This window comes from Salvelinus fontinalis, chromosome 23 (assembly GCF_029448725.1).
Source record: "Salvelinus fontinalis isolate EN_2023a chromosome 23, ASM2944872v1, whole genome shotgun sequence".
Taxonomy (NCBI): Eukaryota; Metazoa; Chordata; class Actinopteri; order Salmoniformes; family Salmonidae; genus Salvelinus; species Salvelinus fontinalis.
The window spans coordinates 34924442-34939759 of record NC_074687.1 but is presented as its reverse complement, the minus strand read 5'-3'; the positions used below and the strand labels follow the sequence as shown (position 1 = coordinate 34939759).

At 43.8% G+C, this 15318-nt stretch overlaps 1 protein-coding gene across 1 annotated transcript; it reads right to left on the bottom strand.

The window, feature by feature from the left end:
- Positions 1 to 13732: 13732 nt before the first annotated feature.
- LOC129821196 (ADP-ribosylhydrolase ARH1-like) lies at positions 13733 to 14858 on the bottom strand (the record flags this gene model as incomplete). The annotated part of the gene is given in 1 exon segment (XM_055878569.1): positions 13733 to 14858. A coding segment is annotated over 1 exon segment (416 nt), but the record flags the coding sequence as incomplete, so codon positions are not given.
- Between the last annotated feature and the right edge of the window lie 460 nt (positions 14859 to 15318).

Below are 15318 nucleotides of genomic sequence, written 5' to 3'. Positions count from 1 at the left end.
TCATTTTGGGTTAGTCGCAGTGGTCAGGCATTCTGCCACTGTGTACTCTCTGTTTAGGGCCAAATAGCATTCTAGTTTGCTTGTTTTTTTTGTTCATTATTTCCAATGTGTCAAGTAATTTTGTTTTCTCATGATTTGGTTGAGTTTAATTGTGTTGCTGTCCTGGGGCTCTGTGGGGTCTGTTTGTGTTTGTGAACAGAACCCCAGGACCACCTTGCTTAGGGGGCTCTTCTCCTGGTTAATTTCTCTGTAGGTGATGGCTTTGTTATGGAAGGTTTGTGAATCACTTCCTTTTAGGTGGTTGTAGAATTTAACGGCTCCTTTCTGGGTTTTGAAAATTAGCGGGTATTGACCTAATTCTGCTTTGCATGCATTATTTGGTGTTTTATATTGTACACTGGGGGATATTTTTGTAGAATTCTGCGTGCGGAGTCTCAATTTGGTATTTGTCCCATTTTGTGAATTCTTGGTTGTTGAGCGGACCCCAGACCTCACAACCATAAAGGGCAATGGGTTCAATGACTGATTCAAGTATTTTAGCCAGTTCCTAATTGTTATGTTGAATTTGATGTTCCTTTTGATGGCATAGAAGGCCCTTCTTGCCTTGTCTCTCAGATCGTTCACAGCTTTATGGAAGTTACCTGTGGTGCTGACATTTAGGCTGAGGTATGTATAGTTTTTTGTGTGCTCTAGGGCAACGGTGTCTAGATGGAATCTGTGCAGAAGATCTAGGTGCTGCTGTAGGCCCTCCTTGGTTGGGGACAGACGCACCAGATCATCATCATCTCTCGGTCTCGCTCTCCTCACAACATGGCTGACTGCAGTGAAGGCTGCTGAGGGGAGGACGACTCATAATAATGTCTGGAACGGAGTATAATGGCTGGAATGGAGTGAATTGAATGGTATCAAACCAGCAGCCTCCACTGGCTTACAGCCTGCACACTCCCAGACATGGCCAAGGGCATCTAGTCTAGTCTGTCAAGGCTGGAGGTACAAGTCACGCCGAGCCACAGGGGGAGGATGAAGTGTTTACAGAGCCCTGACTGCAAGTCTTGGGTAAACTCTATGGCACCCCCACTCTACTGTTTAATCCTCTCGATTGGCATCAGGATTAGTGGGAAATGCTGTGTGTGTGGTATACGTGTGTGTGGGGGGGGGAGAAACATACATGCCAAATATAGACCATATTGTGTTCTTACAGATTATAGAAAAGAGCAGAAGCACTGAATTACATGTTTAGACCCCAGTCCTACCTACCTACCTACCTACCTACCTACCTACCTACCTACCTACCTACCTACCTACCTACCTACCTACAGTGCCTTGGAAAATATTCAGACCCTTTGATTCCCTTTCCACCGTTTGTAAGGTTACAGCCTTATTTTAAAATGGATTCACTTGTTTTTTCCACTCATCAATCTGCACAGCATACACAGTACTTTGTTGAAGCACTTTTGGCAGTGATTACAACATCTAGTCTTCTTGGGTATGATGCTACAAGCTTGGCACACCTGTATTTGGAGAGTTTCTCCCATTCACCTCTGCAGATCCTCTCAAGCTCTGTCAAGATGGATGGGGAGCGTTGCTGCACACCTAATTTCAGGTCTCTCCAGAGACGTTAGATTGGTTTCAAGTCCGGGCTCTAGCTGGGCCACCCACGGACATTCAGAGACTTGTCCTGAAGCAACTCCTGTTGTAAGGTGAATCTTCACCCCAGTCTGAGGTCCTAAGCGCTCTGGAGCAGGTTTTTATGAAGGATCTCTCTGTTCTTTGCTCCGTTCATCTTTGCCTCAATCCTGACTAGTCTCCCAGTCCTTGCCGCTGAAAAACATCTCAACAGCATGATGCTGCCACCACCATGCTTCACCGTAGGGATGGTGCAAGGTTTCCTCCAGCCGTGACGCTTGGCATTCAGGCCAACGAGTTCAATCTTGGTTCATCAGACCAGAGAATCTTGTTTCTCATGGCCTGAGAGTCTTTAGTTGCCTGTTGGCAAACTCCAAACAGGCTGTCATGTGCCTTCTACTGAGGAGTGGCTTCCGTCTGGCCACTTTACCATAAAGGCCTGATTGGTGGAGTGCTGCAGAGATCGTTGTCCTTCTGGAAGGTTCTCCTATCCCCATAGAGGAACTCTAGAGCTCTGTCAGAGTGAACATTGGGTTCTTGGTCACCTCCCTGACCAAGGTCCTTCTCCCCCGATTGTTTGGCCGGGCGGCCAGGTCTAGGAAGAGTCTCGTTGGTTCCAAACTTCTTCCATTTAAGAATGATGGAGGCCACTGTGTTCTTAGGGACCTTCAATGCGGCAGACATTTTTTGGTACCATTCCCCAGATCTGTGCCTCGACACAATCTTGTCTCAGAGCTCTACGGACAATTCCTTTAACCTCATGGCTTGGTTTTTTCTCTGACAGGCACGGACAACTGTGGGACCTTATATAGACAGGTGTGTGCCTTTCCAAATCATGTCCAATCAATTGAATTTACCACAGGTGGACTCCAATCAAGTTGTAGAAACATCTCAAGAATGATCAATGGAAACAGGATGCACCGGAGTTCAATTTCGAGTCTGAATACTTATGTAAATAAGATATTTCTGGTTTTATTTATCTTTATAGATTTGCAAAAATTTATAAAACCCTGTTTTTGATTTGTCATTATGGGGCATTGTGTGTAGATTGCTGAGGAAATTGTTTAATTTAATCCATTTTAGAATAAGGCTGTAACATAACGAAATGTGGAAAAAGTCAAGGGGTCTGAATACTTTCTGAAGGCACTGTACATACAGGTTATTGAAAATGTGTTATTTTGGTATTTCTCCAGTAGGTTTCCTAAAGGAGAAGCCTCTACTTCTGTGTCAAAAATAATAAAACAAAAACATATAAAATACTACAGTAATGTCCGCAAAAACACTACAGTGAATGCTATAGTATGTAAATATAGTAATACTACAGTATTTAGACCAATGTATAATATAGTACTTTTTTATATGGGCATGTATGTGTGCGTATGTGTGCATTCATATAAGACTACATCCATGTTTTTCACTCTCCTTCTACTTGGAGATCCCACTGCAGTGTTTTTAGTGAGGAGAGTGAATTATGTTTTCTGCTGGTGTACAGTTTAGTCTGTCAGAGAGTTGTGCACAAAGCTGTGCTCTGGAAATCATGCCTCTTTATATGGTCAGAGAAGAGGCTTCTGGGACATGTACTAACACAGGCAAGCATTACAGCCCATTCATCTTAGCACCTTGTGCTAACACTACGCTATGGACAAAAGCTAGCATTACAGCCCATTCATCTTAGCACCTTCTGCTATCGTGGTCTGGGGCGGTGTGTCACAGCATCAACTGTGTGCGTTACAGGGAAGACATCCTCCTCCCTCATGTGGTACCCTTCTTGCAGGCTCATCCTGACATGACCCTCCAGCATGACAATGCCACCAGCCATACTGCTCGTTCTGTGCGTGATGTGCTGTAAGACAGGAATGTCAGTGTTTTGCCATGGCCAGCGAAGAGCCCGAATCTCAATCCCATTGAGCACGTCTGGGACCTGTTGGATTGGAGGGTGAGGGCTAGGGACATTCCCCCCAGAAATGCCCGGGAACATGCAGGTACCTTGGTGGAGGAGTGGGGTAACATCTCACAGCAAGAACAATCAAATCTGGTGCAGTCCATGAGGAGGAGATGCACTGCAGTACTTAATGCAGCTGGTGGCCATACCAGATGCTGACAGTTACTTTTGATTTTGACCCCCTCCCCCCCATTTGTTCAGGGACACATTATAACATTTCTGTTAGTCACATGTCTGTGGAACTTGTTCAGTATATGTCTCAGTTGTTGAATCTTGTTATGTTCATACAAATATTTACACATGTTAAGTTTGCTGAAAATAAATGCAGTTGACAGTGAGAGGACGTTTCTTTTTTTGCTGAGTTTAGCTAGCTAATTTTGTCTAACTTCCTGAAGTGTTGTTGTTAACACCTGGTTAGAATAACAGCTAAACTAAACTCAAAATCGATCAGACTTGATTTACCAGTGATGAAATGATCGTAGCAGACCTTGTACTGACAGCTATGTGGGTTCAAGTTCTGATTGGCAAAAAGGTTTCTTCGCTTTTCTGATAGTTCTTGAGTCTCACCTCATTGGTATCACCAATGGTGTTTCATGATTGCAGGGAATCTGTAAACATATGTTTTCTAGTTGTCTTCACTGTCTTGTTAGAGCAGCCAAATACTTGGAAGACCACCTCATTATTTCTTCTGACAAAAACAGCCGAGTGGCTACCCCAAACTGCATGATGACTAGAGTGCCTAAAACTAGTTGATTCATCCCCACTGTCATTTTTCAGGAGGAGAGTTGTATGGGATTGAAGCTCGTCTGGAGGTTAGTTAACACAGTGTCCAAAGAAGGGCCAGAAGTATACAGAATGGTGTCATCTACGTAGAGGTGGATCAGATAATCACCAGCAGCAAGAGCGACATCATTGATATATACAGAGGAAAGAGTCGGTCCAAGAATTGACCCTGTGGCACCCCCATAGAGACTGCCAGAGGTCCGGACAACAGGCCCTCAGATTTGACACACTGAACTCTGTCTGAGAATTAGTTGGTGAACCAGGCGAGGCAGTCATTTGAGAAACCAAGGCTATTGAGTCTGCCGAGTTGAAAGCCTTGGCCAGGTCGCTGAAGACGGCTGCACAGTACTGTCTTTTATCGATGGCGGTTATGATAACGTTTAGGACCTTGAGTGCGGCTGAGGTGCACCCATGACCAGCTTGCATAGTGGAGAACGTACAGTGGGATTCAAAATGGTCGGTGATCTGTTGGTGAACTTGGCTTTCGAAGATTTTAGAAAGGCAGGGCAGGATGGATGGGGGGGGGGGGGGGGCTTGGGCAAGTTTCTGCGGGGGGTGCATAGCTGTTGGCCGGGGTAGCCAGGTGGAAAGCATGGCCAGCCGTAGAAAAATACTTTTTGAATTTATCGATTATCGTAGATTTATCGGTGGTGATAGTGTTTCCTAGCCTCAGTGCAGTGGGAAGCTGGGAGGAGGTGCTCTTATCCTCCGTGGACTTTACAGTGTCGCAAAACGTTTTGGAATTAGTGCTACAAGATGAAAATTTCTGTTAGGAAAACTAAGGCTAGCTTTTTCAAACTGACTGTGTGTGTATATTGGTTCCTGACTTCCCTGAAAAGTTGCACATCGCGGGGGCTGTTCCATGCTAATGCAGTATGCGGCAGGATGTTTTTATGCTGGTCAAGGGCAGTCAAGTCTGGAGAAACCAAGGGCTATATCGGTTCTTAGTTAATTTTTTTTTGAATGGGGCATGCTTATTTAAGATGGTGAGGAAAGCGCTTTTAAAGAGCAACCAGGCATCCTCTACTGACGGGATGAGGTCAATATCCTTCCAGGATACCTGTGCCAGGTTGATTAGAAAGGCCTGCTCGCTGAAGTGTTTTAGGGAGCGTTTGACAGTGATGAGGGGTGGTCGTTTGACTGCGGACCTATTATGGACGCAGGCAATGAGGCAGTGATTGCTGAGATCCTGGTTGAAGACAGCAGAGGTATATTTAGAGGGCAAGTTGGTCAGGATGATATCTATGAGGGTGCCCATTGTTATGGATTTAGGGTTGTACCTGGTAGGTTCCTTGTTAATTTGTGTGAGATTGAGGACATCTAGCTTAGATTGTAGGACGGCTGGGTTGTTAAGCATATCCCAGGTCACCTAAAAGTAGGAACTCTGAAGATAGTTGGGGGGCAATCAATTCACATATGGTGTCCAGGGCACAGCTGAGGGTTGAGGGGGTCTATAACAAGTGGCAACGGTGAGATACTTATTTCTGGAAAGGTGGATTTTTAAAAGTAGAAGCTCAACATTTTGGGGTACAGACCTGGATAGTATGACAGAACATCTCTGCAGTAGATTGCATCTCCGCCCCCTTTGGCACGTCCGACTGCTACGCCATCTTGGAGAGACAGAGGGAAGCGGACCCAAACACATAATTGGGCAATAGTAAAACACTGCGCCACGGATATGTCAGTAATCAGTTGCTTACCAATATCCTCGCCGATGTCTTCTATGCGTCTTGTTATGGTCAAGTCTGAGAGTTACAGTCCCTTAATTTGCTTTAAAATAGCTTCCTTGTTTGTGAAATCAGCATACAATATTTCGGCTGAGGCCTAAAAACATTCTTTGACAATCCCTTAACCATCTGAGACCCCCCAATGGATCAACAACCAAGTAAATGAACAAAAGAGAAAAAAGACAAAGGAAAACAGAAAACAACAATGCAAATAACAAAAGACATAAAGGACAACAAAAATCATAACAGCAAGGCCAACTGAATATGTTTGAGTGCATGTATGGCACTATTTAAGTGTGTGTCCGTGTATGTGTGCATTTGAATGAGAGTGTGTGTATATGCATGTGTACAAACACCTGCACAGCATCAGCCTCAGGCAAACTGGCATTAGCTGTAACAATGCTGCCCCTCAGTGTCATTCAAACATACTTTTTGTCATGTTTTATTTAGACTTCATTTTTCTTTGACCGTCATTTTTTACCCCGCCCAGCAACTCCACTCCCACTTGTCTCCAATTCCACATCCCAACCCTCAGCTTCCCTCAGCCCATCCCTCCTATCTCTGCTTGCCACCCTCTTCGGATTTCTACGCACCGTACACTATCGTTCAAAAGTTTGAGGCCACTTGTTTTTTTTAAAGAAAAGCAAATATTTTGTCCATTAAAATAACATCAAATTGATCAGAAATACAGTGTAGACATTGTTAATGTTGTAAATGACTATTGTAGCTGGAAACGTCAGATTTTTTTATGGAATATCTACATAGGTGTACAGAGGCCTATTATCAGCAACCATCACTCCTGTGTTCCAATGGCACGTTGTGTTAGCAAATCCAAGTTTATCATTTTAAAAGGCTAATTGATCATTAGAAAACCCTTTTGTATTTATGTTAGCACAGCTGAAAACTGTTGTGCTGATTAAAGAAGCAATACAACTGGCCTTCTTTAGACTAGTTGAGTATCTGGAGCATCAGCATTTGTGGGTTCAATTACAGGCTCAAAATGGCCAGACACAAAGCACTTTCTTCTGAAACTCATCAGTCTATTCCTGTTGTGAGAAATTGCCAAGAAACTGAAGAGCTGTCCTTTGAGTTGCCCTATTTTGTTGTTTCTGAGGTTGCTGTGTGGCGGATATGTTTTGTCAAAGTGGGCATGGTTTTGATTTTGGTGTGACTGGAAAGGTCGCTCAAAATTTGCTCATTTAAAACAATTGACTGCCTTCTGGCAAATAAGACCAAGTGAGCTAGTCCCATCATGGAGTACAAAAAAATACATGTCTGTCCATTTCTCTTGGAACTTTCTGTGTTCTTCTTGAACCGACCGTATCCTTCTCTTAGCCACCAGAGGCACGTTCGCTACGTTAGCTAGCTCATTTCCCTGCTTCCATCTTCCTGATTTTCCTGGTTCTCCGGTTGTTCATTCATAGCTCTTCCCCCTCATTTTCATTTTGTTTTTACCCCTTTTTCTCCCCAATTTCATGGTATCCAATTGGTAGTTACAGTCTTGTCTCATCGCTGCAACTCCCATACGGACTCGGGAGAGACAATGTTCGAGAGCCGTGCATTCTCCGAAACACAACCCAATCAAGCCACACTGCTTCTTGACACAATGCCCACTTAACCCGGAAGCCAGCCGCACCAGTTTGGATGCTGGATGCAGTCTATCACAGTGCCATCCGTTTTGTCACCAAAGCCCCATATACTACCCACCACTGCGACCTGTACGCTCTCGTTGGCTGGCCCTCGCTTCATACTCGTCGCCAAACCCACTGGCTCCAGGTCATCTACAAGACCCTGCTAGGTAAAGTCCCCCCTTATCTCAGCTCGCTGGTCACCATAGCAGCACCCACCTGTAGCACACGCTCCAGCAGGTATATCTCTCTGGTCACCCCCAAAGCCAATTCCTCCTTGGCCGCCTCTCCTTCCAGTTCTCTGCTGCCAATGACTGGAACGAACTACAAAAATCTCTGAAACTGGGAACACTTATTTCCCTCACTAGCTTTAAGCACCAGCTGTCAGAGCAGCTCACAGATTACTACACCTGTACATAGCCCATCTATAATTTAGCCCAAACAACTACCTCTTCCCCAACTGTATTTATTTATTTATTTTGCTCCTTTGCACCCCGTTATTTATATTTCTACTTTGCATTCTTCCACTGCAAATCTACCATTCCAGTGTTTTACTTGTGTTCTACCATTCCAGTGTTTTACTATATTGTATTTACTTCGCCACCATGGCCTTTCTTTGCCTTTACCTCCCTTATCTCAACTCATTTGCTCACATTGTATATAGACTTATTTTTCTACTGTATGTTTGTTTTACTCCATGTGTAACTCTGTGTTGTTGTATTCGTCAAACTGCTTTGCTTTATCTTGGCCAGGTCACAATTGTAAATGAGAACTTGTTTTCAACTTGCCTACCTGGTGAAATAAAAAATACAAATAAAATGGTGTCTATTGCTTTTATACATGTCTTACTACTCTAAAATCGTCTTAATTCTCGCTCAAACTCCTGTGGCTTGTTTTGTTTCTAAAAAAAAAAAATGCCATGTTTTGTTTCTAAATGTCTGCGCAAGAGTGAAGGTTTCATCGAGTTGTGAGATAGTACTTTTGCAAATATAACACACTGTGGCTAAAGAAAGGCACAACTCCCAATATAAGTGAACCCCAAATCAATGTAGTTCTCATCATATTTGCGCCTCTTCGATATGGCTAAGTTACATACGGACCGTTAGTGGAATTCCCACGAGAGCGTAACGATTAATGTGATTGGATGTTAATTATTTGACTAGGCTACCTGTATTTGACATTGTGTAGTTATTTCGCTGAACACTAGATGGTTTAATTTTATTTTTTACAGTGAAACGAGGCTACTCGTTGGAAGCACTAGATTACAACTTCCACAAGGACAGACCAGCCAGGCAGAACGCAGATGGAATCAAGATGTAAGTCCCCACTCTATTTGAAGTCGATAGGTTAGAGAAGGAAGTTTTGAACAACAGAACTTTTCAAGTCTGCCCCACCCACCTGTTCGCACTCACACGTTGGCCAAACACAGTGTCTTTTAAATTAATATTTCCTATCGCTTACTTCCTTGCCTCCTTTTCAAAACCTATTGGAGAAGAGGGTACGAGGAGAGTGACCCTGGACCTTCTTCTACCATACGATTGAGAATTAGGCAAGGATGTGGGATGCAAGAACGTTTTTGTCATTTCATATAAAAAGGAACTTTTAAGTGTATTTGCAATGTGATACACATTTATTTTCACACTTTCAAACACTACATTTATATTTTCCAACGGGACTATACATTTGGGTGAGTTTTTTTTCTCAATCGTATTTGTCACAAACACATGGTTATCAGATGTTAATGCGAGTGTAGCGAAGTGCTTGTGCTTCTAGTTCCGACAATGCAGTAATATCCAACGAGTAATCTAACCTAACAATTTCACAACTACTTTACACGTGTGTGTATAAAGGAATGAATAATATGTACACAAAAAATATATGAATGAGTGATGGTATAGAAGGGCATAGGCAAGATGCAGTAGATGGTATAGAGTACAGTATATACATATGAGATGAGTAATGTAGGGTATGTAACCATGTGAAAGTGGCATTGTTTAAAGTGGCTAGTGATACATTTATTACATACATTTTTTCCATTTTTAAAGTGGCTGGAGTTGAGTCAGTATGTTGGCAGCAGCCCCTCAATGTTAGTGATGGCTGTTTAACAGTCTGATGGCCTTGAGATAGAAGCTGTTTTTCAGTCTCTCGGTCCCTGCTTTGATGCACCTGTACTGACCTCGCCTTCTGGATGATAGCGGGGTGAACAGGCAGTGGCTCGTGTGGTTGTTGTCCTTGATGATCTTTTTGGCCTTCCTGTGACATCGGGTGGTGTAGGTGTCCTGGAGGGCAGGTAGTTTGCCCCCGGTGATGCGTTGTGCAGACCTCACTACCCTCTGGAGAGCCTTACTGTTATGGGCATAGTGATACAGCTTGACAGGATGCTCTCGATTGTGCATCTGCAAAAGTTTGTGTGTTTTTGGTGACAAGCCTAATTTCTTCAGCCTTCTGAGGTTGAAGAGGCGCTGCTGCGCCTTCTTCACCACGCTGTCTGTGTGGTTGGACCATTTCAGTTTGTCCATGATGTGTACGCCGAGGAACTTAACTTTCTACCCTCCACTACTGTCCCGTCGATGTGGATAGGGGGGTGCTCCCTCTGCTGTTTCCTGAAGTCCACGATCATCTCCTTTGTTTTGTTGATGTTGAGTGTGAGATTATTTTCCTGACACCACACTCCGAGGGCCCTCACCTCCTCCCTGAAGGCCGTCTCGTTGTTGTTGGTAATCAAGCCTACCACTGTAGTGTCGTATGCAAACTTGTGGATTGAGTTGGAGGCGTGCATGGCCACGCAGTCATGGGTGAACAGGGAGTACAGGAGAGGGGCTGAGAACGCACCCCTGTGGGGCCCCAGTGTTGAGGATCAGCAGGGTGGAGATGTTGTTTCCTACCCTCACCACCTGGGGGCGGCCCATCAGGAAGTCCAGGACCCAGTTGCACAGGGCGGGGTCGAGACCCAGGGTCTCGAGCTTGATGATGAGTTCGGAGGGTACTATGGTGTTAAATGCTGAGCTGTAGTCGATAAACAGCATTCTCACATAGGTATTCCTCTTGTCCAGATGGGTTAGGGCAGTGTGATTGCGATTGCCCCGTCTGTGGCCCTATTGGGGCGGTAAGCAAATTGGAGTGGGTCTAGGGTGTCAGGTAGGATGGAGGTGATATGGTCCTTGACTAATCTCTCAAAGCACTTCATGATGACGGAAGTGAGTGCTACGGGGCAGAAGTCATTTAGCTCAGTTACCTTAGCTTTCTTGGGAACAGGAACAATGGTGGCCCTCTTGAAGCATGTGGGGACAGCAGACTGGGATAAGGATTGATTGAATATGTCCGTAAAAACACCAGCCAGCTGGTCTGCGCATGCTCTGAGGACGCGGCTGGGGATATCGTCTGGGCCTGCAGCCTTGCGTTTGGTTGACACGTTTAAATGTTTTGCTCAGGTCGGCTGCTGTGAAGGAGAGCCCGCAGGTTTTGGTAGCGGGCCGTGTCAGTGGCACTGTTTTGTCCTCAAAGCGAGCAAAGAAGTTGTTTAGTCTGTCTGGGAGCAAGACATCCTGGTCCGCGATGGGGCTGGTTTTCTTTTTATAGTCCGTGATTGACTGTAGACCCTGCCACATACCTCTCGTGTCTGAGCCAATGAATTGCGACTCTACTTTGTCTCTATACTGATGCTTAGCTTGTTTGATTGCCTTGCGGAGGGAATAGCTACACTGTTTGTATTCGGTCATGTTTCCGGTTACCTTACCCTGATTAAAAGCAGTGGTTCGCGCTTTCAGTTTTGCGCGAATGCTGCCATCAATCCACGGTTTCTGGTTGGGGAATGTTTTAATAGACGCTGTGGGTACGACATCACCGATGCACTTGCTAATAAACCCGCTCACAGAATCAGAGTATTCATCAATGTTGTTTTTTGCCGCAATGCGGAACACATCCCAGTCCACGTGACCGAAGCAATCTTGAAGTGGAATCCGATTGGTTGGACCAGTGTTGAACAGACCTGAGCGCGGGAGCTTCCTGTTTTAGTTCCTGTCTATAGGCTGGAAGCAACAAAATGGTGTCGTGGTCAGCTTTTCCGAAAGGAGGGGGGTGGAGGGCCTTATATGAATCGCGGAAGTTAGAATAAAAATGGTCTAGAGTTTTGCCAGCCCTGGTTGCGTAATCAATATGCTGATAGAATTTAGGGAGCCTTGTTTCCAGATTTGCCTTGTTAAAATCCCCAGCTACAATAAATGCAGCCTCAGGATATGTGGTTTCCAGTTTACATAGTCAAATGAAGTTCGTTCAGGGCCATCAATGTGTCTGCTTGGGAGGGATATATGCGGCTGTGATTGTAATCGAAGAGATTTCTCTAGGTAGATAATGCGGTCGGCATTTGATTGTGAGGAATTCTAAGTCAGGTGAACAGAAGGACTTGAGTTCCTGTATGTTGTTATGATCACACCACGTCTCGTTAATCATAAGGCATACACCCCCACCCTTCTTCTTACCAGGAAGATGCTTGATTCTGTCGGCGCGATGCGTGAAGAAACCAGCTGGCTGTACCGACTTCGATAGCGTGTCTCGAGTGAGCCATGTTTCCTTGAAACAAAGAAAGTTACAGTCTCTGATGTCTCTCTGGAAGGCTACCCTTGCACAGATTTCCTCTACCTTGTTGTCAAGAGACTGGACATTGGCGAGTAGTATGCTCGGGAGCAGTGCGCGATGTGCCCGTCTATGGAGCCTGACCAGAAGACCGCTCCGTCTGCCCCTTCTATGGTGCCGTTGTTTTGGGTCGCTGGCTGGGATCCGATCCATTGTCCTGGGTGGTGGGGAAAACAGAGGATCCGCTTCGGGAAAGTCGTCTTCCTGGTCGTAATGTTGGTGAGTTGACGTTGTTCTTATATCCAATAGTTCCTCCCGACTGTATGTAATAAAACCTAAGATTACCTGGGGTAACAATGTAAGAAATAACACATAAAAAAAAAAATACTGCATAGTTTCCTAGGAACGCGAAGCGAGGCGGCCATCTCTGTCAGCGCCGGAAGTTGTTGCATGGAACTTCCTTCCATCTCATATTGCTCAAATAAACAGCAAACCTGGTTTCCAAAATGATTATGACCATGTCATGACGTGTTATGATCCTAGGTGTTAAGTAAAATGTTACCGTTCATTTTAAGACTAAACTGTTTGGAACAATTTACTCAGCAAGTACATCACATTTTCAGAGTGAAGGTATGGTCAATTTTACGATCAGCACCAACACAGTGAATGGGAAAATGGATTCAAAGAGAACTCCCTCTGCTGGTGACTTGCTGAATGTGAAATCCTAAAGGGGGGGCTGTAATTGGTTAATGACCTATAATATAAATGTATACAATGGGTAATTTCATTAAAAGTACCAGAGAGCCCACTCTGGAAATGTTACATTACAAACAATATGTCTAAAAATAAGCAAAATCAAAAGGGTAGTTTTGAGATACTCATATTTTTTATATTGAATAAATGAATGTGAACATTTGTATTTCAGAATCTAGACATACAGTACTCCATGTTTGAGGGAACACTATATGGAGTATAATGACACCAAGATGTGTCTGTATCATGTCTGTATCATGTACAGTTCACAGATCATAGGGTCTAGCAGGAGGCATGAACAGGTCTAAAAAAGGGCCTAAAATGGCCATTCCTCTGTAAATATCCTTCCTCCCAATGAAGTTCCTATGTGAGAACTACGAGAACAATCTAGAGTGGAATTGCCCTATCTTAACTTATCAGCAGATAGGAAAAATTACTTTAAGGATATCAAAGACTGAGCCAGACATACAGTTCATGTTTAAATTGTTCATAATTTTCTACAGTGATGGTTGCAACCACTTTCATATAACAAGCTGGTATGGGATAGAAGCCACACTGTTAAACAGGCTTCACTGGAAAACCAAGTTTCAGAAAAGAGAACAGCAGGTTTTTCTGGGAGGGAGGAAGGGAGGGAGGGAGAGAGAGAGCGAGAGAAAAAAAGAAAAAGAGAGAGAGAGAGAACCAGTGAAGAACAAACACCATTGTAAATTTGATCTATTTATTTCCCTTTTGTACTTGAACCATTTGCACATCGTTGCAACACTGTATATAGACATATGATATCTGAACTTTTGTGAGTGTAATGTTATTTTACTGTTTATTTCACTTTTGTTTATTATCCATTGCTTTGGCAATGTAAACATATGTTTTCCATGCCAATAAAGACCTTATATTGAAATTGAATTGAGAGAGAGAGATGGAGAGAGAAAGAGAGAGAGGAGGGAGTTTCAAGAGTGATTTGTTAAGTTACACTGCCACCCTCTGGTCACCACCGTACTTGTAGTCTTCATTTTGAAGATATACACAATAACCTCAATCTAATCTGAAGTAAAGCAATCCGTTTTTACACTCTGCCATAGCTAATGTGCTACAAAAATAGCACAACAACCGTAGCAGTAATGTATGTTAGTGAAGGATTGATTATAGGCAGGTAATTAAACATTTTTCGTTGCCATAAAAGAAAATGTTTGTTATTATACAGAACATTCTGGCTCCATCTCCTAGTCAGTAGGTAGACTGCAGTTTGAGATCATAAGTCCTCTATAAATCTTTCCAGATCCTGTCATATTCTTAAAAAATGTAATAAAAAAACCAAAGGATGCAAAATTAGTGTCAAAAAAGGAGAAATGACTGATCATCTGCAGGATATGTAATGAATTTCACCTTTAACCATCTATTGGATTAATTTACATCACTGTTTCTCAGTTCCAAGAGGTTTTCCCCTGAGCTCGTATAGTCGTTGCCCTAGTTTGGATAGCCTGTCACGGTACTCAAGCCTCTGGTAGTTGATCTCTGGCACCCCTCTGAACCCGAACAGTGCGCCCCACCAGGCAGCAGCGATCACGGCCGTGGAGTCGCTGTCCCCACCATGGAAGAAGCCATGATTGGCCAGCTCAACCCAGGAGTCACCTGCTTTCAGGAGGGCATCGTAAGCTATCATGGGAGCATCATGCCCACTGGCGCCACCCATACCATCGAAGCTCACCGTCCCATAGAAACGCTCCCTCTCCTTCACGCCGTAGGACTCTGGAAACTGAGGTTTGCTCTTTCCATCCAGAATGCCTCTCTTTTCTAAATAGGATTTCCACTGAATTCCAAAGTAGTCCCTGGAAAAATAAGTTACGTCAGAAGCAGATGAAACTTACACATCATTCTACTTTGTAAACCCAGACTTAGATGTAGTATTTAATTTGGCCTGTATTGTCGCAGCAAAATATTTCTGCAGCAACAGGATTTGATCGTTTAGTCCATGATGTTGCGTGATCGGTGATTAGGCTTTTTGCTGGTAAAATGAGGTTACATGAAAAATGGAATACTGATAATTTGACCGGGTGTTAGTGCAGTTTTGTGTGAATTTATGTAAACCCCAAGCTCATCTCCATTTCCTCCAGCGCAGGTAAATTCTCAGCAACAAAAAAATGTAGAAACTAAGATCCAATATCTGGGTTGGACAATGGTGTATTATTAACTGGAACATCAGTATGTCACATTTCTTTATAAACAACAACGTTCACTAATTAACATTGAGTTGTGACGTACAGTCAACCAAAGGAGGCTGTTGGGCAGA